This window comes from Terrapene carolina, unplaced genomic scaffold (genome assembly GCF_002925995.2).
Source record: "Terrapene carolina triunguis isolate 2854851 unplaced genomic scaffold, T_m_triunguis-2.0 Scaffold33723, whole genome shotgun sequence".
Taxonomy (NCBI): Eukaryota; Metazoa; Chordata; order Testudines; family Emydidae; genus Terrapene; species Terrapene triunguis.
In genome coordinates, this window is record NW_020698074.1 from 3,406,829 (window position 1) to 3,431,484 (window position 24,656).

Below are 24,656 nucleotides of genomic sequence, written 5' to 3' on the forward strand. Positions count from 1 at the left end.
AACGAGGTGTGATCATGGCCTAAGCGAATTTATTTTAAAATTCATGTGAATAGTACTGGATACTTTTTTGCTGCATTCACCCAGCATTATTTGCATTATTAAACACAACATCCGTTTGAGGTACGTTAAATATTCACTCGGTTTTTCAGATTAGAAACCAGGTCACAAAGAGGTTAAGTGTCTTGCATAAGGTCAACAGAGAACCAGTGACAGAACTTGCAGCTGAACTCAGAACTGGAGCCCGGTCGTGTATTTTAACCACAAAACAGTACTCCTCCATTAGGAGTAAACATACAGACACAATAATTTCAAACAGTCTGTTTACTCTAATCTTATGTGCTGGAGATTGCTGAATTTGGAAAGTACTGTATCCACTGCACCCCCCAAAATGGGGAGATTAAGTCTCTTTATGAAACTATTGGACTGAATTAAACTGATAAAGTAGTTCTGAGTGGTTAATGAGCTTTGGGACCTGGAAAGCAGTCTTTCTTATGGGAGACTAAATAGGTGTGGAGCAGCCACAGGATTAATAAATTATCCTAATCTACTTTTATTTACAACTCTTGCAGAACAGAAATGGGATTTAAGAGCAAAACCATCCTAATCTGAGCTATCATAGCAAGGCTAAGAGCCAAGGCTTTCTAGCATTTTGGGGGGAAATTTTCAGAGTTCCCCTTTGTACCATGGCCAGATGTATTCTCTGCACAATTCTCTGAGTTGTAATTGTTAATTCATAACTCAGAAAAGGTCTCCTCTCGAGCTCCTCTTCGAAACACACTTTAGCTCCCCTTTAAGCTCTGCATACATGCTGAAAATCTCTGCAGGTTTGGGAGTCTCTGTACACTAGGGGCTTGTCTATACTTATGCCTAAATCGCCACTGCTGCAATTGATGCAGTGGTGTCGATTTTAATGGGTCTGGTGAAGACAAGCTAAGTCGATGGCAGAGCACTCTCTCATTGACATCTGTACTCTAGCTCCCTGAGGAGCATAAGGTAAGTCGGCGGGAGAGCATGTGCCATCAACACAGTGCGGTGTTGACACCAGTGTAAATCGACCTAAGTTACGTTGACTTCAGTAACGTAACTTATCTAACTGAAGTAGCATAACTTAGGTCAACTTACAGCTTTAGTGTAGCCCAGCCCTAGGAGAATGACCATTGCCGGCAACAACTTGTGCCCTTTGGGTGACCTTCAACCATTGTTGAGAAAGTTTAGCTGCTAATGTGGAGTGGGCCAAACTATCTTGAATACTCAATCTGTATGCTTGAGAGAAACCTGGTGTACTGAGTAATTCTGATTTAAGGGGCTATCAAAGTGTCAGTGTCCTAGTGTAGGCCAGCATTATTATATATGATAAAGGAGAATTTATTGAAACGCTAACAGCTTGCTTACAGTGGTAGCCACTAAATACTTTTACAGTTATCATTGGCAAGAAAGTTAGTTACCACAGTGTTCAGAGGAAGTAAAATCCACTGCTGTGCAGAGAGCCAGCATAAGGCATATCCTCAACTGAGGGCTCACTTATCAGCCCTGTTTTGAAGGTTGAAGTGGAATTGAAGAGGTGCATACGCCTAGAGTTGACCCACAGTACAGGGACCAAAGGGTGGATGCCCTCCAACTGCTCACTCAAGTGTAAAGGTGTTAAACTATGTCTACAGTAAGTGCTAAGTGATGTTTCACATGGAGTCAGCTACCTCATAATAGCTACTTAAAGCAAATGCAATTTTAGGTTACATTAACAGAAGCATAGCCTGCAAGTCAGGGGAGGTGATAGTACCACTCTACTCGATACTGGTTAGGCCTGAGCAGGAGTATTGTGTCGAATTTGGGTCACCAAGGTATAGAAAGGATGTAGAGAAACAGGAAAGGATCCAGAGGTGAGTGACAAAGATGATTAAAGGGATGGAATGCAGCCATGCGAGCAAAGGCTGAAGGAACTGGGTATGTTTAGTTTGGAAAAGAGGAGATTGAGTAGGGACATGATAGCAGTCTTCAAATACTTGAAAGGCTGCCATAAGAAAGATGGAGAAAAGTTTGTTCTCTTGCTACAGAGGGCGGTACAAGAGGCAATGGGTTCAAACTATGGCACAACAAATTTAGATTAAATCTAAGGAAAAACTGTAAGAACAGTAGAACAATGGAACAGACCACCTAGGGAAGTCATGGAAGTTCCTTCACTGGAAGTTTTCAAAAGGAAGCTGTATAGTTATCTGTCTTGGATGGTTTTTAGACACAACAAATCCTGCATCTTGGCAGAGGTGACCCTTGCGGTCCCTTCTAGCCCTATGGTTCTATGATTCTAACTTTTTTTTTTCACCTTTTACCAAGCCGACAGACTGCAAAGCAAACCCTCTTCCCCAAAACAATAATGCGTCCCAGTTCTCCCAAATGCACGATGTGTAAGTTAAAATGGTTTGGAAAAAAGTCCGTCCTCACCTTGAGCCCGTACCCTGAGTTTCATATTCAGATTTTACGTAGTCTTGTCATAGGCAGACTCTCACTGAAGAAAAAGAGATATTGGCCTGAGTAAAAGCAAAGAAAAAACCTGAGAAGCTGACCGACAAGAGAGAAAGTCTCATCTTTTCAAAATTTTCTGTCTTTACTTATAGAACTTCTGCAATAAGTATGTCATTGTCACTTCAGTGATTTGATGTAACCTTACCTGAACATGCAGTTCTTTCCTCCCCGTGCCCCATTCTGTCCTAAACAAGCCATGGGTGCTTTCAAACCACAGTCCTAAAGAGTTTTTATTTAAACAAAACAGTAGAAGACGGAATCTGAACACAAAATGGACATTAATACTTTGTCTATATTACAGTTTGTAACCACTTAGTGACGTGGTTGGTTCTGTCTCCACATCCAACATAGTTAATACATTGTTGAAAATCATGGCAGCTAGGCATGTGTACAGTCTAGGGAAGCACATCGTTGTCTTTCTGTAGCTAGGTTGTAATGCTGTACTTTGATCTGTAGACAGCTCAACCAATCTTCTAGCCTCCTCTTGTGCATTAAGATGCTTCACATCTGGCTGGTTCATCTTGTGTGCATGTCTTTCAGGGACTTTTAGATTTTTCATGGATACAAACAAGGGTAGGTAGCATAGTAAGTGGTGATGTGCAAACATGATTGAGTATTTGATGGCTGTGTTGTGGAAAAGTGCTGTGTGGATGCAACTCAATGCAATCTGTTGGAAATTGGGTCATACAAGAGTGTGATGACATGGTTACAACAAACTTGGTAGAGGGGGGTGGGGGGCCTAAAAGGTCTAGTCTTCTATTAATTTTCAGAAGATTCCTCCATGTAACTCCCAATAGCAATGAGTTGTCTATAAAACCCAAATGCAACAGCAGAAGAATAAACATCTTAATCACCACCACTCCCAAACAAATACAGGTAACACGAACTAATACGTTCTTCTAATAGCAGTGTGAATTTCCAAACTTACAGTAGACTGACCCTATCTGAGATGTGGAATCTTTCTCATATAGGACATCAGTTTGAGTCTAATGCAGATTGGGAATACAACTGAAAAATTACTATATTTAAAAATTATGCTCTGCTTTTGTTTCTTTATTGATAAATGTGAATGGATGTAGGACAGCAGGATACATTGTCAGCAGCAGCTGGCTAAGGTGCAAAGGGTAATTGAAACATCTTGAAATAAAAGTTTAGAGATGTGGTGGAATATTTTTCTCATGGGAGAAATTGAACTGTGATTTTGAGACCACGCATAAAACAGAAATTTTGGAGCAATCTTGATGCAAATTATTGATTGTGCAGGATACAAGCTGACAATTCCCATAAAAAATGAGGCAACAATTGCTGAATTGACAGTTTATGTGCTGGTGACAAGAAGACAGATACTACAGTTTATGAATTTGTAATATTTAACCAATGGTCTGGTCTTGATTTTACAATTGCCTTCATTTACAAATGTTTTCCACCCTTTATTAGTTCAAGCGTCAAAATGGAATATATGTAACACATTTCATTGTAGGCTATTGGGTGAAAGCATCCTTTTGTGTTCCTGCTTTTTATGTTTCTTAATGCACACAAATGGCTATTGATTGTTCTTGTCCTGTCTTTTTGGACAGTGAATTAACCCTTAGGTAACTAGCTTCACATGCAATGGGATGAAAATGGTTGATTTCCACAGGTTGTGGGAAGTGTTGTGTTAGACAGAAGGGAGGATTATGTAGCTGTTGGGAGGCTGGGCTGGAGCCAAATTGTTGCCTGGAGTAAGTCCAGAATGACTCCACTCCTGGGAACCCCATTCTGCCTTGGCATGCAATCCTGTTTTGACCTAAGAATAAGAACATAAGAATGACCCTACTGGGTCAGACCAAGGGTTCAACTAGCCCAGTATCCTGTCTTTTGACAGTGGCCAGTGCCAGGTGTCCCAGAGGGAATTAAGAGAACAGGTAATCATCAAGTGATCCATCCCCTTTCACTAATTCCCAGCTTCTGGCAAACAGAGGCTGGGGACACCATTCCTGCCCATCCTGGCTAATAGCCTTTGATGGACCTATCCTCCATGAATTTATCTAGTTCTTTTTTGAACCCTGTTACGGTTTTGGCCTTCACAACATCCTCTGGCAAGGAGTTCCACAGGTTGACTGTGCGTTGTGTAAAAAAATACTTCCTTTTATTTGTTTTAAACCTTCTGCGATTAATTTCAGTTGCTGACCCCTAGTTTTTGTGTTATGAGAAGTAGTAAACAACACTTCCTTATCTACTTTCTCTATACCAGTCATGATTTTATAGACCTCAATCATCTCCCCTTAGCCGTCTCTTTTCCAAGCTGAAAAGTCCCAGTCTTATTAATCTCTCCTCATACGGAAGCCGTTCCATACCCCTAATCATTTTTGTTGCCCTTTTCTGAACCTTTTCCAATTCCAATATATCTTTTTTGAGATGGGGCGATCATATCTGCACACAGTATTCAAGATGTGGGTGTACCACGGATTTATATAGAGGCAACATGATATTTTCTGTCCTATTATCTATCCCTTTCTTAATTATTCCCAGCATTCTGTTCGCTTTTTTGACTGCCGCTGCATATTGAGTGGATGTTTTCAGAGAACTATCCACAATGACTCCAAGATCTCTTTCTTGAGTGGCAACAGCTAATTTAGACCCCATCATTTTATATGTATAGTTGGGATTATGCTTTCCAATGTGCATTACTTTACATCAATCAACATTAAATTTCATCTGCCATTTTGTTGCCCAGTCACCCAGTTTTGAGAGATCCTTTTGTAGCTCTTCGCAGTCTGCCTGGGTCTTAACTATCTTTAGTAATTTTGTATCATCTACAAATTTTGTTATCTCACTATTTACCCCCTTTTCCAGATCATTTATGATATGGACTGGTCCCAGAACAGATCCCTGGGGGACACCAGTATTTATCTCTCTCCACTCTGAAAACTGACCATTTATACCTACCCTTTGTTTCCTATCTTAACCAGTTACCAATCCATGAGAGCACCTTCCCTCTTATCCCGTGGCAGCTTACTTTGCATAAGAGCCTTTGGTGAGGGACCTTGTCAAAGGCTTTCTGAAAATCTAAGTACACTATATCCACTGGATCCCCTTGGTCCACCTGCTTGTTGACCCCCTCAAAGAATTCTAGTAGATTGGTGAGGCATGATTTCCCTTTACTAAAATCGTATTGATTCTTCCTCAACAAATTATGTTCATCTATATGTCTGACAATATTGTTCTTTATTATAGTTTCAACCAGTTTGCCCGGTACTGAAGTCAGTCTTACAGGCCTGTAATTGCCGGGATCACCTCTGGAGCCCTGTTTAAAAATTGGCGTCACATTAGCTATCCTCCAGTCATCTGGTACAGAAGCTGATTTAAATGATAGGTTACAGACTACAGTTAGTAGTTCTGCAATTTCACATTTGAGACAGTCAAAAGTCAACAATTTTAGCAAGTGAAATAACGAAGCAATAGGACAAGTGGTTTATTGACTATTTACATTGGTTTATGTCGAGTGTTCAGATGATGACATTTGTTTTACACATATGTAAAATGGAACTTACAGGTGGTGATTATACCTGTAGTTAAATTGATGCCTGCCCTGGTATTTACAGCTACGCTGTGCTCACTTTGTAGTTCATTCTAGTTGTAGATATATAATTGGATTCGGAGCAATACTCCTAGGATCAGGAATATACTTAGCACAGGGACGAACATTTAAAGTCCACCCACTGTAGAATCTAGTGGGAAGCATTTACTGATTTTTATCCTGGCTTGCTGTTTGAATCTCTTTCTTCTCTCCCCTCCTTTTCTCCCTGCAGAAGTGCTGGTGACAAGAACAAACAGCTGCCAGTCTGACAGCAGTGGATTTCTGGAGGAACCACCGGAGCCCTTACCTTTACAAGTAAAGAGCTGCTGATATTCTTCAATGAGATTAATGAAAAGTTTGAGCAAAACTAATATCCAAAAGTTATCAGGTTCATGAAAAACAAAAGCAATACAGGGGGATGGAATTTCCCTGAGATTCCCTGTGGGGAAAACAGGGAGATTTTCATAGGCAAAAAAAACTTTCTACCCCAGTGGAATACTATGCAAGGTCCAAAATTATACCTTGTAGAACTATTCCACTTTGGCTACTTATATCCTAGCTTACTGTATTGTATTGTTGCCCCTTTGGCTCAAGTGGTCAGCCAACATTTAGGCCTTTGCTGGGTTGTATCTGTTAGGAAGAGATGATGTGAGTCAGGTATGGTGTAATCTAGTTTATTTACAAAAGATCTATAGAAAGTCTTCCCTGAATACAGTAGAAACAGCAGGCCATCTCCTCGCTCAGAAATAGCTCAATGTGAATCTCCATCAAGCTCATAGCCCATGAAGCTCTGTCTCTCTGCATCCCCTTAGGGCCACATTTGCAACAGCTTCTCTTGCTTTCTGCCTCCAGCCTACACTCAGCTGCAATCAATATTCTAGCTCCTCTGTTTGTATCCAAGGAAGACCCACTGTCCATACAACTTAGTTCTGACCTGCCATGTGGCCTAGTGCACTGAACAGTAGCCTCCATTGCTTGCAGATAAAGGAGTCACTGAGCCTGAAAATGAGTGCTTGGCACACCTGTCTTTAACAAGTTTGTTTTTGGATCAAAAAGCTCCTTAATGGCAGCCATTAGCATCTCTCAGCATAACGTTATCTAGGCAGTAGCACAATTTGAGGTTTCCAAATCCCCTATATTCAAAGACTTGCAGTAAGATGTAACTAGAACTTTTAATGAGAATTCAAAATAGCGGGTGGAAAGTGACATTACTCCCTGCACCAAAGCTCAGTGAAGTCAACAAAAGTATTTTTATTTACTTCAATGAGCTGTGAATCAGGCCCATATACTGCAGACCTCAGTAGGTGTGAGGGGCAAGGGTTGAAAATTTGATTGGCCCTGTTGGTCTTGTCTTCACAATGAAGTGTCTAGTCTTTTGCTCAGCCTGCTAACTCATATGAAAACTACAGACCACCTTGTTTTCACAAGAATGTTAACTTGAATTATGAACACACCTTTTTTCCCCCCAGTGAAAACAAGGCTTTTGTGTGAAATTGGTACAACATTTAGGAGGAGAAACCTCATTCTGCTCTCCTGACCACCCAGGGACCAACTGACCACAATCTGCCCTTAACCACGTACCAAACAAAAGAGTTCCTTTTGTATTTAAAAATTCTTCAAGATAAAGTCCCATTATCCATCTCATCAAACTAGTCCATGGCTTTGCAATATTATATTCTTAGTGTCCTCTCATTTTCCTTGCAGAATCCACCTTTTCCAGGACACCTGAACCTCAGCTGTGATACCCATGACCGAAAAGTAACTCTGCCACATAGAACAGCTCTCGCTGTGTCACACCAGGATTTTCATCAAAAGCCAAAGGGCCCTGTTGCTAACACCTCCACTGCAGATTGCAAGAACATTCCAAGGGTGTCTAGTCCAGATAGAGAACACAAGGACCAGAGGGAAGAGACCGCCCTCTCACTAACTGTGGAAGATGGTCTACATCAAGTCTTCAGTGATCAGTCAGAGGGTTTTGTCAAAGAAATGGTTTACAATGCGAATAAGCAGGAGATTAAAATTGGAAGAGGGCAATTGGAGAAAGAGGAGAGCTGCATACAACAGCAAACTCCATGTTTTCAGGCTGGTAATCAGGATGTGAGAGATATTGTCACCCCAGAACCTGACTGTCATTTATACTTTGGTTCAGTACCCAAAACTCCAGCTCCATCTCACGCTGAAGAGAATGGCACAACTCCCATTGACTTCACTGGCAGTGGAGGCTGTGCCAAACAAGAGGCAAGAGAGGGACCTTTGACTGAGGAGGATGCTGGGAAAGTACTTAAGGAAAATATCCAGGAAGGTATTACAGGACATGTAAAAGGAAAGCAATGTGATAAGGAGATTTTCAGTAAAGTTGATACCCTGGTTCCAGTCACCAACGCCACAAGTGGTCAGCAGTTTTGCAAACCGGACATTGATATACACAGTATAAGCCGCTCTTGTGAAACAGGGACACCAGAGACCCAATGGCAGGTCTCACAAGTACAAAATGAAAGCAAGGTTATTTCAAGCAGTTCTTTACAAGTGGCTAATTTTTCTGCTTACTGCAGATCTGAATTTAGTTCCCAGGAAAGCACAGAGACTTGCTGTTTGGGTAAAATATCAGAAGCCAACAAAATGGAGAAGAATGATTCTGTCCAAAACGCTGAAATACACACTAATCCCTCCAAGTCTGTTACTGTTCAGATGTCTTCAAGGCTGGTGTCCACTGTGCAAAAAGTTTCCCTGAGTGAAGGCCTTGGCAAACGCCAGTCTTTAGAAATTAAATCCATAGGGTCCCAGTGCTCTGAGGGTGAGCCAGTAATTACTTCAGAACTGGGTATTTTGAAGGAAAGTCTAAAGGAGATGAGAGAAGCTTCGATTCAAACTGACACAATTGGAATAAAAACAAGAAATTGGTGGCCTGACCCAAATCTTCTCCCTCCATTCTGTAGACGTGGTCATCTCACAAAATCAGTCTCCCTAGAAACTGGGCTTCATGGGAAATACAGATCATCCTACCATGAAACATTGGGTGCCCAGTCTGCCCAGTGCGGTCACAGCTGTCATTGTGTCTGCTGCCATCATTGCTGCTTTCAGTGGGCCTTTCCCTTCACTGCTTCCTCCGAACATCTTGGGGCCTGTTGTTCAAATCACAGCACCGTAGAGTTACAGCTTTTGAAAACGTTAGAGCTCCTGCAGGATACAGCAGTGAGGAGTATTTCTCCAGTAAGTATGTTTCTTGCTGAAATAATACATAGAATCTGGCGCATTGAGAGTAAACTCCTGGGGTGTTAGTTTTTTCAAGGTCCACTCAAGCGCTGTTCAGTGTTGCAGAGAAAGTGTCAGGAATGTAGTTTAGGAAACAGATAGGAAGAAGGGACAGTCCGTCCTGGACAAATTGGAGGAATGTCAGAAATATACTTTGACTCAAATTAGGTTGTGTTAGACTATGTCTCTTAATGCTGAGAGTGTTTAAATGGTACCTGCTAGGTTAACAACTGACCAAGATGAGCTGGAGGACTAAGGCCTTGGCTACACTTGCAGCTGTACAGCGCTGTGAGGTAAACCTGTCTTCGTGCAGCTGAGTAGGGAAAAGCGCTGCAGTCTGTCCACACTGACAGCTGCCAGCGCAGTGGTGTGGCCACACTTGTAACATTTGCAGCTGTGTTGGGAGCGGTGCATTATGGGCAGCTATCCCAGCATTCATGTGGCTGCAACGTGCTTTTCAAAAGGGGGGGGGGTTGATTGTGACAGGGAGTGTGGGGGGAGAGAGAGTGCTTTTTGGAGCATGTCATCTCTCTATTTTGCAAGTTCCGAACTCCCGGCCCCCTGCTCATTCATTCACTCACTCAAAGCCAGCTGCAATCTATTTACTTTTCTCTGTGATAGGAGCTTTGAAACCGGCACTTCCGCATTCCTGCAGCCGGTCACAACAATGGAGAGGATTGGCCACTTGATAAGGTGATTAGTGCAGCCCTGCAAGCCGTTTACACTCACATCCGTGAGTCGTAGCCACTCCGCTGTTATTCCTCTCGGGGAGGTGGAGTACCTGCAGCGGTGTACCCAGGGAGATACAGCGCTGTAAGTGCCCTGCCAGTGTGGACGGGGAGTGAGTTACAGCGCTGGGGGAGGCTTTACAGCGCTGTAACTTGCAAGTGTAGCCAAGGCCTCAGGTTTATACAGGTCAAATTCAGAGGTGAGAATGAGCTGCTGTTACTTGCTGCTTCTTCCATTCTCTTCAGTGTATAAATTCTACCAATCTGGGTTCCCTTAGGGCTTCTCTACATAAAAAGTTGTATTGCTTTAAACTACACCAGTATATATAAAGCAGTACAACCTCCCCCTCCCCAATATGGCTGCAGTTATACAGTGCTTATACTGATACAGCTTTATTCCCAGCCAGGCAAGGGAATAAACTGCACTGGTACAAGGCAGTTTTATATCAATATAACTGCATCCACACTAGGAGCTGTACCAGCATAACTGTTTCAGTTAAAAAAAAAAAAAAAAAAAACACCCCCCTATTTCAGAAAGTTATACCAGTACAAAAACGGCCTTACACACTCTCAAACCCACTCAGCCTTGCTTAAACTCACACCTACCTATCAATATGTAAATTGTACCCTCTTATGCACCACTCTGCATTTGGCCAAGTGAGTTTGAGTCCCAAAAAAGAGCCTAAGTAGTTGTGATTTCCACACTGAAGGGGCCAGCAGATGCCATAAGTTACACTAGTTCAGACTCACCTCACTTTGGCCCTGTATCTTTATTTTATCAGGGCCCTTATTCATGGCAAAAAAAAAATATTAGAAATGGCTAAAGGGAGGGAAAGGTTTGTAGAAAAACAAGTCAAATTTATGTAGGTTTCAGAGTAGCAGCCGTGTTAGTCTGTATCCGCAAAAAGAACAGGAGTACTTGTGGCACCTTAGAGACTAACACATTTCTTTGAGCATAAGCTTTCGTGGGCTACAGCCCACTTCTTCGGATGCATATAGAATGGAACATATATTGAGGAGATATATATATACACACATACAGAGAGCATGAACAGGTGGGAATTGTCTTACCAACTCTGAGAGGCCTTACTTAAATGTCTATACTATAATTAAACAGCCGGGTAGCCTGAGCCCCACGAGCCCAAGTCAGACATACCCTTAGCCTACCCAACCTAAAGCTGTGTTTGCTGTCGGAACCATGTGAAATGTTTGCAACAAGAACTGAAACTACAAAAAGTCACCAGGTTTTGACTTTGTTACGAACTCAAAACTGAGGATTCAGGGTCACCCGGGGGATGGAGGGCCTCACTTGTTTGAGAGGCACCCCAAATCCATGGAACAATATGATGCAGAGCAGCTGGGGTAAACTGTAGGTAAACATTGCAACCTGGCACTCAGGGTTGCAGCACCGCTCAGGTTTGGCCCAGCCGCCCCTTGGTCATGACAGAGGGTGGGGGACAGCTGGGACAAAATTGAGTGAGTGTTGCTGAGATCTGGTACACAGGCTTGCAGTGCCACTATAGGTGAACCGGACCCTGCATGCAGTGTGCCACATGCCAGGTGTTCATCTGCTGGCTACCAAAACCATGGTGGCTCTCTCAGCAGTGAGGACTTGCTGGGAAGCAGGATGGACCCAACAGGCAAGTCTCACCAGCAGGGAGGGGTAAGATAAGGAGTGGGCTGGGAAGGCAGGGGCTCCTGGAGGGGGATGGCAGGAGAGCTCCCTGGAGGGCTGAGGCTCCTGGGAGAGGGCTGGGTGTAGGGGCTCATGTGCCAAGGGGTGATTGTCAGGCTTTTTAGAAGGGTTGGGGGGCCTCCATTTCAGATTTTGCCCCAAGCCCCCATAAACCGGCCCTGCTAGGATTGTCGGAAAGCTCACAATGCTTCTGAGAAAAGCTGGGCCAATGGATATTTCTGCACCATGAGGAATGTGAGTGTTTCTCCTGGTTTTGTGTTGAAACTATGGAAACTTGATGGTTTCAAATGAGTTTCTTCCTTTCTTTCTTTGAACCTGAAACTCAAAGTGAAACTTGGGACTGTTGTAAACACAAGTGGGTCAAAGTGCAGAAAACGGTAAGATTAACCCCTATGTAGTGAAACTGATGAATTCATGTTATTGACTATATCAATGCTATGGGGGCTTTTCTTTAAACTATTTGCTGAAGTGCTATGAATTTTGTGAGATGTCTCTCAATTGCCACAAGATGTCAGTGTTTTAGTACATTACAGCTGAATTTACATTGTCCAACTTATTTTATCACTCGGCTGATGGTGGTGAAGGATTAACAGTGATGCTTTTTCAGTAATCTGAGACTGAGGATACTGCAGGCATTGACTGCACACTACACTATTGTTCAAGCTCTATTGTTTAAGCAAAGATGTGTTAAATCTGGCACTTGTCTGGGGTTAATCATGTGAAATCCAGCCCCTGCATCACAGAAGGACCCAAACAACTGGGAAAGCTGTGATTATGTGTGTTCGGTGTAAGGGACATGTAGGAAAGCCCATGTAGGGGGGTCAGAAAACATTCCTAGGTTTATGTGCAGTGGAACTCCATGACCATCTAAATTGGAAAGCATTTGGTATGCTGGTGTGTAGTCAGTGGGTCTGAGGCTTTACTGGCCTAAAATCTTGGGGAGTTAAAGGGAGAGCAGCAGCAGGTTGCATCTGCTGCTACATCCTGTGTCTTAGAATTGTGGGTATTGCTCCACTGCACAAGGTTGAAGATTCTGCTCCTCACTTCTTCATATGGAGAAAATCCTGTGTATGTAGGCTTTATTCCACATGACAGGATTTGGTCCATAATCTTTAGTCCAGCCTGTCAAGGGATTTAAGCATCAAACATTTGCTAGAACAAGAGAAAATCCTGAAAGTAATCAAAATCTATATTAACTGCAACATTGTTCTTGACAGAAGTCAGTGTTAAAACACTGAAAGAGCAAATAGCCATCAGATTATATTGAATTTGCATGTTTATATTTTATTCGTCTGGGTATGACATTTTCTTGTACAAGGAAATTATTTCCCAACAGAAACACTTTATTTCCATACCTTTTGGAGGCTCAGTTGCTGATTAACACAACTTTAAAAAAATTGATTTAGTTAGGTTTTCCAAAGTGATCATATCATTCTAGTCTATTCATGTTCTTATACCATATCCATCACTAAGGTACTTGAGTGATCTCCAGCAGTGAATTAGGGGACATGACCAACATTTTTCATGTCTGGTTCTTTCTTTATTTCTTTCTCTCATCCTCTCCCTAGAGGGGGAAATTACATTTTTAACATATGACATGCTATGTCTTTATATTAGCAAAATCCAGGTAGGAAAAATACACCTTGATCTTGGCATGGAAAATTGTGAGGTTTGAGGTAGTTCGGAGATCCCATGGGAGTTGGTTCCACAACCTTGAACCAGCCCTTGAGAAAGCTCTGTCTCATGCACAGACAAGCTTTACCCTTGTGGCTAGACCTTTCTATAACACCTTGATGTGCAGGAACCTCCAAAGCAGAACAGGCCAGTGATCCATTGATTATTTATTCAAATGTATAACTGATCTAAACAATTCGTCTAGAATTCCGTTTCTAACTGAGGCCCATGCTAGAGTCTTAATGGGAAAATGTAAAGTCCCCAGAGAAATACTATGCTACGGGGAAATTACTTCTCAATACCAATCAATGACCACAGTAGACATGAAACACTGCAGACATTATTTCCAAATATTTATTTGAATGTTCAAGAATACAAACATATGAATTGCCATATTAGAGAAAGACAGTTCATTCAAATCAATACCTTGTACAAGAGAGAACCTGGAGTGGACGATTAGGGAATAACCTGCCCAAAGAAATTTCTTTCTAACTCCTGTCAGTTAGTGATTGACTTTTTTGCCATGAAGTAGGAGAGTTTATATCCTTTATAAATAAATGTGCTTTGGCCGTGTTTGTATATTCTATCAAGCAATGTTACTGTCAGGAATGTTCCCCAAAACATTGACTTGTGAACAAATATTGCAAACTCTCTGCAAAAAGCAAACTTTGAATTTGTCCTGGAAACCTGATTCCAAGACTTACACTCATCCAGTCTGGGGACAGAAATCTTGTGTCCTGTGAAAACAGCTCAAATTTCAAATAGTTAATAATGGATACTCAAAGCAATATTTGCCAAGGACAGTTGATGAGCAATCTATAGGCTGAAATATATGTGTATAACACATTATTTGAATAGTTTTCAGCAAATGAACAGATCTGTGGGAATTGTGATGTTTGCAGACTTTTTGGCACAGAGAGAACTGAGCTATATATGTCATAGTGCCAGCTCGAATCCCAAAAGAATTGTATAGCCTTTGAAATTTTATCCTAGCTAGTGCAATTGCAGTTGCTATTTTTATTCTTATCAATATCTGATCCTCTTTTTCAAGTTTACTAATCCTTTTGCCTCCACTAGTAATGTAAAAGTCAGCTAAATGTTAACGTCTACAAATGGTGGGTCAAGAAAATGTGATGATGGTTCTAGAGGTACAGTGCTCAACCTGTCTTTCAAATCAGACACATGGAGCAAACTTCGTCATTCAGTGATGCTGATGTAAATCCAGGGCAACTCTATTCAATGCTAATGATTTACTTAAGTGTAACTAAGCTCAGAATTTGACCCATTGTGTCAAAACTATGGGCAAAATCCTGTCTCCCTTGAAGACAAGGGCAAAATTTCCATTGACTTCAGGGGAGGCCTATGTGACTTAAGAAAGAAGAGCTGATAACTAAATACGACATTTATATTCTTCAGAAGTCATCTGGAAGCTTGTACCTACTAATGTCTGACAAGCCTGCTTAGGATGTACCTGTTCTGTTGATGAGAATAGGACTGCTGCCTCCTGAGCTGTCAGTATGACAAATATTAAAAGGAAAGTAATGAAATAGTCACTCTTCTTGTTCTTCTTCGTAGTGCACAATCCATGAAATAGAAGCTATGAAGAGTTCTTGCCAGAGTTTCCGGGAGAAGCTAGATGAGATCGAGCAGCACCTGGTAGAGCAACATGATCTTTTTTCCAGTGCTATGTCAGATGAAGGAAGGTAATTATATCACTTCAGAAATACACATATTATGGTCATTAAAAAAGCAACATTTTGGACCCTGACTGCGTGTGCAGAGCATCTTGCTGTATGTGCCAACACTCAGACTTAACATTTTTATAACACAGAAGTCAGCATTCAGTTGTTCATCACTTTATTACTATCCATTTATCCAACCAATATTTTCTAAACTTGATCATGGCAGTGTATGTTATAAACAGTTTATGCTGCATTAAGATTAGGTGTACATAAGGGATTTATAATATGTGCCAACGAACGTACACTCTTTGATACTTCTCAGACTCAATGGCTGGGATTCCTCATGAGTATGACATCCCCAATCATGAAGGTGCCATCATGGGTATTGTGCATGTCGTGTGCCCACCCTGCAAGTGAAAAGGACTTTTTATGTAATTGTGTCAGCATAGAAAAGTATGACTTGTCTCCATTAATTTCAATGTTCAGAAACATTAGAATTAAAAATATGGTCTATTTTAGTTTTAAATGACTTAAAATACTATGGAAATACAGGCATAATTTGCAATAGATCTCATTTATTTTGACCTCAGCTTTCCAGATGAACATAGGTGGGGGTTTGTGGGGGGAAGGTGGGGTTTGATGATGAGGACATTATACAGATTGGGCCATAACCAAAGGAAGCACTGTATTAGAATCATAGCAGTAACACCATCATCAAGATTGTAAAACAGTCTCCATTATACACCTAATTTTAAAAAATAAGTCTTTCCTTCTAATAAAACTTGTTTCTGGATGAAATTTTTCATGTGCAGTCCCTTGGCAGAGGAGGGTAGTTTGAGGAAAGGTAGCAGTTAATCAAACAAGACATTTTTGAATGAAGAGCACTTTGAAGTGTGGAGGGGGGGAAGGTATGTCTTTTTTTGTTCGGTTGTTTTGTTTTTGTTTGTTTGTAATGTCATAACTCAAAATGGCTGGCTCCAAATCTGTTTAGTTGGGTTGTCTGCAGTGAGAACTAGGGCCCAGGACTATTTTTGTACGACTGAATGGTTATTCCCTATGAATTAATATAGGGAAAGGTTAAAAGAAAAAGGGAGGACTTTACAGTTGGGTGTGTGACACACACATGAATTCAGTTTATTCAGAGTTCTGTGGCCTGCATAGTGCAATGCAGTAAAGGAACTATCTGATGCTAGTACTGTTAGGTTATTATTTAGACTGTAGAATGTTTTGTGGTGCTATGTCTGAAACAACACTGCATTAATGGCATGAATGAGAAATGGATGCTTTGCAGAGCATCACTATTCACCTGATTGTTTTTCTTCTGTTGTCTACTACAGGGAGGAAAAAAGACAACTGCAGGTCTTACGTCAAGCTGTTCGTCGTGAGGTTTCTGAACTGGAATTCCAGCTGAATGATCGATCTCGCCAGGCTAGGGAGGGAATTCTGATGGTACGTTGTATAAGCAGCTATTCTTGTGAAACATAGGAAAAAGGAATCTAGTTTAAAGACTCTTTATCCTATTGCCTTTACTGGTGCAATGTCACAGTTAGTGGTTGCCGTTTGTGGATTCCACATGCATTTGCTGTCAGTTGAACATGTGACCAAACCAACAAGGTTAAATTGTATCATCTGGTACAACCTTGGGCCAAGATTTTCAAAAAGGGACTAGTGAAAATCCCTTTTTTTTCCAGGCGCTTCAGTTTTTAGGTGCCCAGTTTGACTCCTTAAAGGGCTTTGATTTTCAGAAAATTCTGAGGTCCAACCTTCTGAAAACCAGACCCTGGATACACTCAACATCACTAGTGGTGTTGGCCACACTGTTGCTCTTTCAAAATCTAAAAAATGTTAAATCCAGTAGGTATTTTAGTAATAAACTGCTGTCAGATGCAAAGCAAAAGTTTTCTCTTTGGAAAGAGAGAACTTTATATTTTGTCAGATCTCCAACTGATCACTTGTTTCTTGCCATTTGTGATTTTATAACCCAAAATGTCATCAACTTTCCTCCAAATCAACCACTGTAGTTATAGAATTGCTGCATGACTTACAGTCATGTAAGCGTACGCACAAAACAACCATTTTGATACTAACTTCACAGTGCAGAAATTTTCAATTACTGAAGGCTGATAAGAGCCTGTAAAAATTAACATGGCTGGTAGGTGCAGTAAGGATTCACCTGGCATGGACACCCATCGTCTGCAGTTAATATGAAAGAAGTAAAACAACGGCCAGGAGCAGTCAGTAGTGAAACAGTTGATGTACACAGAAAACGTATCGTAGCTATGGAGCGACTGAAAGCTGTTGTTTGAGCAGTAACTAGAGCCAGCATGAGATTAAAACCCCAAAAAGATTTAAGTGCTCCTAAATTATTTGAAGGGTATCCCCATTAAGTATAATTGTCAGCCCCATTAAGCAACAGTTGCTGCTATAAAGCATTGTACCAACCCACCCACCCCCTTCTCTGTGCTGGACACAGGATCTGGTAGATGTCTGAAGGTAGCATGTTTGCACCTGTTTCTCTTCAGGTCAGGCACAGACCTGGATCTGGAAACCCCTGCCACAAAAACACCCAAGTGCACACAGAGTTCTGAGACCATTTAATTAGGCCGGGAGAAGTGGCTGCTCAGTCTGGGCCTCTGTCCTGGTGGGATTTGCTGCTCCATGGCTACTCAGCCTTCCCTTGCCCTCAGGATACGTGCGACCCTAAGTCCCCAGTGCTCATCGCCAGTCCCAGTCTAGCTGTCTCTGACAGTCCTGTTCTTGGGCTCATTCACACCGCGCCCAGGGCAACACAGTCCTTCTTCCTCCCACAGAACTCTCTCCCCCACCCCCAAAACACATGCTACTGTCAGGATGGCAAGTCCCTCCAGCTCCTCCCCACAGTCATGGAATCCTCCAGTTTCTTGCACCTCTAGGCCGTTGACTCCCATAACGTAGCTGTTCACATTTAGGTGCCATCTGCTGGCTTATTACATTACCCTCCACGCCCACCTTCTAAGATGATGTGCCTCCGCATCCTACTGAAGCTACTTCAAATAGTCCTTAAGCCAGTCTGTGCACCTGCTGCAGACCGCCACGGGCTTCTGAGACTCCGGGCCGGCCCCGGGGTTTTTGGCGCCCCAAGCAGCCAAAAAAAAAAAAAAGCCGCGATCTGCAGCGGCAATTCGGCGGGAGGTCCCCTGAGGGACCGTCCGCTGAATTGCCGCCGAATACCTGGACGTGCCGCCCCTCTCCGCAGCGGCCGCCCCAAGCACCTGCTTGCCAGGCTGGTGCCTGGAGCCGGCCCTGCTGAGACTGGTGGCAGGGGTGAGTCTTCGGAATGGCCCCCTGCTGAGCCCTACCCTGACACCACCTCAAGTGTTTGCTCACGATCCCCATCTTCATCAGGCCAGGGTACCCACTCTAGGCTTTCTGACACAGGAACATTCCTTGTATGTAGGAACTGCAGGGGAGCTGCAATACAGCACTCCTGAGAGTATTTTGCCTGAGGTTGGGTGGTCACCAAGGGCTCCTGTGTGGGCTCAATGTCCCTGCCCTCAATTCACAGAGGGCTTCAACTGGTTGTAATCTGCAACAAAAGTTTATCCACGTAGCACCCCAAACAATTTCCTGATGCCTGTAAAAGGGACCATTAAGCTTTCTGCATAATTTTGAACCCTGCCCCTTCCTGGTCTCATACCCACACCGACTCGCTTAGCTCATACACCTCTCTGGTGACCCAGACATCATAGTATTCTTTCCGTCTTTGTGTGGCCGTAGCCTGATTCCTCTTAGCAGCTTGACTCACAGAACTCAAGTATCCTGCTACCTGTGTGACATAGCTGGATGGATTGCTAAACTTGTTTTCTCCTAAAACTTCAGCTCAATGTGCAACAGCAGTCAAAAAGGCTAACCATGTTAGGAACTATTAGGAAAGAGAGAGAAAATAAGACAGAGAGTATCATAATCCCCCTATATAAATCCATGGTGCTCCCACACCCTGAATACTGTGCTCAGCTCTGGTCTCCCCATCTCAAAAAAGGATATAGTGGAACTGGAAAAGATTTAGAGAAGGGAAACAAAGATGTTCAAGGATATGGAACAGCTTCCATACAAGGAGAGACTAAAAAGATCAGGGCTGTTCAGCTTAGAAAAGAGATGACTAAGGGCATGGGGGGGGATATGATTAAAAAAGTCGATACAGTCATGAATGGTGTGGAAAAAGTGAATAGAGAAGTGTTATTCACCCTTTCCCACAATCCAAAAACCAGGGGTCACCTGATAAAATTAATAGGCAGCAGATATAATACAAACAAGAGGAAATGCACAATTAGCCTGTGGAACTCATTGCCATAGGATGTTGTGATGGCCAAAAGTATAACTGGGTTTAAAAAAGAACTAGATAGGTAATGGAGGATAAGTCCATCAATGGCTATTAGCCAAAGATGGTTGGGGCTGCAACCCCATACTTGAGGTGACTCCAAACCTCTGACTGTCAAAAACCCGGAGGGGAAGCCTGCTGGATTTCTCCAAAATTGTCCTGTTGTGTACACTTCCCCTGAACCTCTGGTAGTGGCCTCTGTTGGAGACAGGATATAGGGCTAGGTGGACCATTGGTTTGACCCAGTATGCTAATGTTCTAACTCTTCCAAAACATCTACCTCAGATATGCATTCAACAGGCAGGCAGATCTTCCACCAAATAACACCATATAGGGTGTATATCCTGTAGATGACTGGACAGTGCTCCACTAGGCCATCCTAATGTAGGGGACAAGCTCATATCACTCTCTTTGATTGTTTTGAATCAGAGAGGGCAGCATACCAACACACACGTGGTTGAATCATGGAACTAACCTATCGGATTAGGGGTGATAAGGTGTAGTGCAGGTTTTGTGGATCTCCCAAAGGTCACACACCTCTTCGAACAAAGGGAATTCAACATTTCTTCCCTGATCAGCATGCAGGGGCTGAGGCATGTGTCTATGGTAGCACACAAACCTCTTAACAAATGCTACTGTCGGAGCTTTCTGATCAGGAAGGGGATATGCTTCTGCACACTTTGAAAAACAATCAGCCACTAGAAGCACATATTTATTCCCTTGGGGTATAATGGACAAAGGCCCCAAGATAGCCAATGCCATTCTTTCATTCAATGCCTGGCCTGGGTAGAGACCATTGGAGCTCTGGGTTTACTTCCCATTTCTTTTCAAGCCCCACACACCCTCACAATCCCCAGCACCTCCTTCTTTGGCACCACGCCTTGAATAAGTTCAGACCTTTTCCAAGATCCTGGCAGTTTCCGCACCAGCGTTCCCTGTCTAACACTTGGCTCAGGCCACATAGTCCAATAGCTTTTCAGGCATGGATGATGCTGAGCTTCATCTGGGAATTCCCCACTACCAGTTCCCTTCCTACACCAATCTATTGACCCTATGGGAAACTGAGGCACAGAGAGATTAGGGGTAGAATTCACAAAGGTATTCGGCATCTAATGCCCATTGATTTCAATGGGAGTTAGGCACTTAAATACCTTTGTGAATCTCATCTTAAGTGATTTGCCCAAGGTAACACAAGAAGTCTCTGACAGACCTGGGGACTGAACTTTGTTTTCCCAAGTCACTAGTTAATGCCCTAACCACTGAACTATCCTTCCTTCCTAGCCTATGTTGCCTCCCTAAGTACTTATCTATGCAGGGAAATTGACTGGCATTGCTAGAGCTCAGTCATGATAAAAGTGACTTTATTTTGGAATATTTACTCTGATAAAGTCACTTTTGTGCTGGAATAGTGTTCCCATGAGGAGTTACTCCAGCATAGCTGTAGCGGCTTACTTATTGTGTTATAGTTGTGCTTGTCATTTTCCCCTGTGTGGATAAGCCCTAAAACACAACTCAAATTGGGGACAGGGAAGAAGGAAGCCCCATCTTCATTTGGTGCAGAGTAGGGAGATGGCCACCAGAGTTGTATCTCCCCAGGGCTGCTCTGCCTGGTTTTAGTGTCACTTACAGTAGCTGAGGAAGAACAATTGAATTGACAAAGCAGCACTCTGTGCCTGCCCCAACATCTCCACCAGCTTTCTCCTCCACCACAGGAATTCTCCATTAGCCATTTCCAGATTGAAGCCATTCATTTTGCAGTGCCTGCATGACACACAGTGCATGGCGCACTGGTGAATCTGGGCCACAAATTGTTACGATACACCCTTTTCAATCCAGGGCTGCCGCACACATCCACAGAGGTCTGCTTGGGGGGTTGTACTTAGGGTACGTCTTCACTACCTGCCAGATCGGCGGGTAGTGATCGATCTATTGGGGATCGCTCTGCCGTCGACTCCGGAACTCCACCGCGGTCAGAGGCGGAAGTGGAGTCGACGGGGGAGCAGCGGCAGTCAATCCCGCGCCGTGAGGACGGGAGGTAAGTCAAACTAAGATACGTCGACTTCAGCTACGCTATTCTCGTAGCTGAAGTTGCGTATCTTAGGTCGATCCCCCCCTAGTGTAGACCAGGCCTAAGGCAACTGTGTCAGTCAATCACAGTAAAATGGGATTGAAATTTATGTTACTGAAACGTGAAAATGGGATTGAAATTTATTACTGAATTCTTTTCACGGCAGCATATCAGCTGCCAAATTATACTTTGTTTTTTTGACCAACAATAAGAAGTGGGCATGCTTCATAACCTCTCCTGTGTATCACTGTCTGATACCTTTTATAATTTTTTATTACTACAATATGCATGTCTTCCCTATTTTCTCTGCCGCAGCTGGACCAATTACTAGGAGAACAATCCCATCTGTTTTCAGAGCTTGGACTCCCTGATTGGAGGGAAGAAAGAAATGCCCAGAATAAACAAGTTGCTCCAGATGCCGCTGACACTACGCATCCTAGAGCTGGGTGCTCAGAAACGGTAGTTCCAAGGCGCCTGAGCAGAAGTGAAACATTCCCATCAGCTCCATCAGCCTCAATGCCAGGAACGCCAGAGATACAGTTTCCTGCTATGGTAACAGCGGAGCTAGACCCACAGGAACTCCACACCAGTAAAAAGGAAATAAAAGGTCCTCCCCAGCCAAAAATTGACTTTAAGGCTTTTCTACAGAGTGTAAGAATTCATTTTATTCTGGTTGCTTGCGTATTCCAATGTCAGAACATGCTGACACAAGATTACTATTGTTTTTATTACAGTAGTGGCTAGAGGCCCAACCAAGGGCCCCTTTGTGCTAGGTGTTATACATACCCCTACCAAGCTATAGTTTCTGCTCTAAATACCTTACAATCTAAATAGATAGGGCAGACAAAGGGTGGGGTAGCATTCTCAAAGTTAACTGCAGCGGTTACTCATGGTAATGAGGGCAGTATTATTATGTGGCTGGTGGTATCAGCAATGCCTTGTCAGTCTAGAACTCCGAGTGTGATTGGTTGAGATCTATACCAAACTGTGTGAAATTAACAAGTAGCATTAGCCTGCAAAACAACTTCAACTAGTTTACATGGACAGCCAAGGGAATGAATTTAGGTATCAGAGGGGTAGCCGTGTTAGTCTGTATCCACAAAAACAACGAGGAGTCCGGTGGCACCTTAAAGACTAACTGATTTCTTTGGGCATAAGCATCATGATGCATCTGAAGAAGTGGTTTTTTACCCACAAAAGCTTATGCCCAAATAAATTAGTGAATTTAGGGTTTCACCGGTTTTGTGTAAAAGTGAAAATGCTCACCTTTTTGACTGATCTGCTTTTACAGTTTCACCATCAATAAGAAACAGATTTTTTTTTCTTTATTGTTCAAGATACAAAAACTTAGTAAAAGAGACTAACTAGAAAGTGGTCTAGCTAAAAAGTCAGATGGGTAATGGTCATGGTCTTTCACTTTTCCACTTAAGAATATGGACCCAAATCTTTAGGGCTGGACCTTCTCTTAAGCAAATAGCTAGAGCCAAATTCTGCATTACCTTCATGTAAGCCTCAGTAAAATCAGTGGATTTCATTCTTCTCACTTTTAGGGTTGCCAGGTGTCCGGTTTTCGGACACTGACCGGGCCATTAAAAGTCCAGTTGGCAGGCTCCCGACCTGGCTCCGCATGGCTCCCGGAAGCGGCGACATGTCCCTCTGGCTCCAAAGCGCAGGGGCAGCCAGGAAGGCTTCATGCACTGCCCCTACCCTATGTGCCAGCTCCTCAGCTCCCATTGGCTGGGAACTGCAGCCAATGGGAGCTGCGGGGGCGGCGCCAGTGCATGGTGGCAGCATGAACCCCTCCTGCACCCCAAGCCCCTCATCCTCACCCCACACCCCAGCTGGAGACCTCACCCCTCACACACACTCCAATGCCCTGTCCCAGCCCAGAGCCCTCTCCTGTACCCTGAACCCCTCATTTCAGGCCCCATCCCAGTGCCTGCACCCCCCAGCCAGAGCTTTCACCCCCTCCTGTACCCCAACCCCATACCCCAGCCTGGTAAAAATGAGCGAGTGAGTGAGTGTGGGGGAGAGCGAGTGACAGAGGGAGGAGGGATGGAGTGAGCAGGTGGTGGGGACTCAGAGAAGGGGCGTTCAGAGGGACATGTCGCCGCTTCCGAGAGCCATGTGGAGCCAGGTCGGGACAAGGGTGTTCGGTTTTATGCGATTAGAAAGTAGGCAACCCTACTCTCATACCAGTTTTACACACAGGAGTTATCCCTGATTTATAGTGGTAAAGCAGAATCACGGAATCATTTCCGAGAATGAAGCCCCCGACTTACAGAACCAAACAAGCAATTAACGATTTCATTTAAAGTATTGTGTTCCTTTATACCAGATATTTAAAGACTAAGACTGTTTAGTTATTTAGAAACTAGTTGTTAGTTGATTACTAGTTTTTAGTTACTTAAAGACTAAGACTTATTTTTCTTTTGCCAGCTGAAGAAATCGTTCCAAAATTTTCAGTAATGACATAGCAGAATGAAGAGATTGAAGGAAGACTGACAACTGTGGACTTTTTAAAAAAAAATAGTTGTGACTTCTTCCTACAACAAGCACTTTAAAGCATCTAAGGCTTTACAAAAACAGAATGAAACAGCTGTCATTTGCAACAGGGCATTCTATATATTTTTGCAGTGCATGGACTGTCCTGAAAGGAAACCATTTTAAGGGGTTATCTCGATGAGGGTGCCATGTATTGTGCTGTTCTGTGGTCATAGGCAAAAGGCCTGTAGTAAATTCTATCCTTTGGCACAGTATTAGACGCCAGATTGTAAGCTGTCATTTCAAAAAAACAGTTGAGCCCTCATAGTTGTGAAGAAAATCTTGGAAACATGAACCAAGTAAACTGATGTTGCACTGTCTTCCTGTACATTCACCCAGCCTGAGAAAATAACTTGGAAAGGTATTAACTCTATAACTGCTGGTCATTTGAGTGAAGCATCTAGCTAACATTAATCCTCAACCCCAAACTGCCTCGCACACTTTCCCTATCAACCACTAAAACCTCCATCTTCCCCCTGACAACTTCTATGATGGATGTATCTATCAGCGCTATAGAAATCTGCAGCACAATGACAATGTGTGGACAGCATACAATGTAGATTGAATTGAGTACCAAAA

At 43.0% G+C, this 24,656-nt stretch overlaps 1 protein-coding gene across 1 annotated transcript in view; it reads left to right on the plus strand.

Moving 5' to 3' along the window:
- Positions 1 to 24,046, plus strand: part of LOC113409527 (protein ITPRID1-like) — a 63,727-nt gene extending 39,681 nt beyond the window's left edge. The window contains exons 10-15 of the mRNA XM_026663549.2: positions 6,309 to 6,391; positions 7,781 to 9,286; positions 15,002 to 15,129; positions 16,446 to 16,557; positions 21,849 to 22,184; positions 23,973 to 24,046. Of these exons, the coding sequence (XP_026519334.1) occupies positions 6,309 to 6,391; positions 7,781 to 9,286; positions 15,002 to 15,129; positions 16,446 to 16,557; positions 21,849 to 22,184; positions 23,973 to 24,002 (2,195 nt within the window). The 3' untranslated portion in view covers positions 24,003 to 24,046. The remainder of the gene's footprint in view (positions 1 to 6,308; positions 6,392 to 7,780; positions 9,287 to 15,001; positions 15,130 to 16,445; positions 16,558 to 21,848; positions 22,185 to 23,972) is intronic.
- Positions 24,047 to 24,656: the final 610 nt, after the last annotated feature.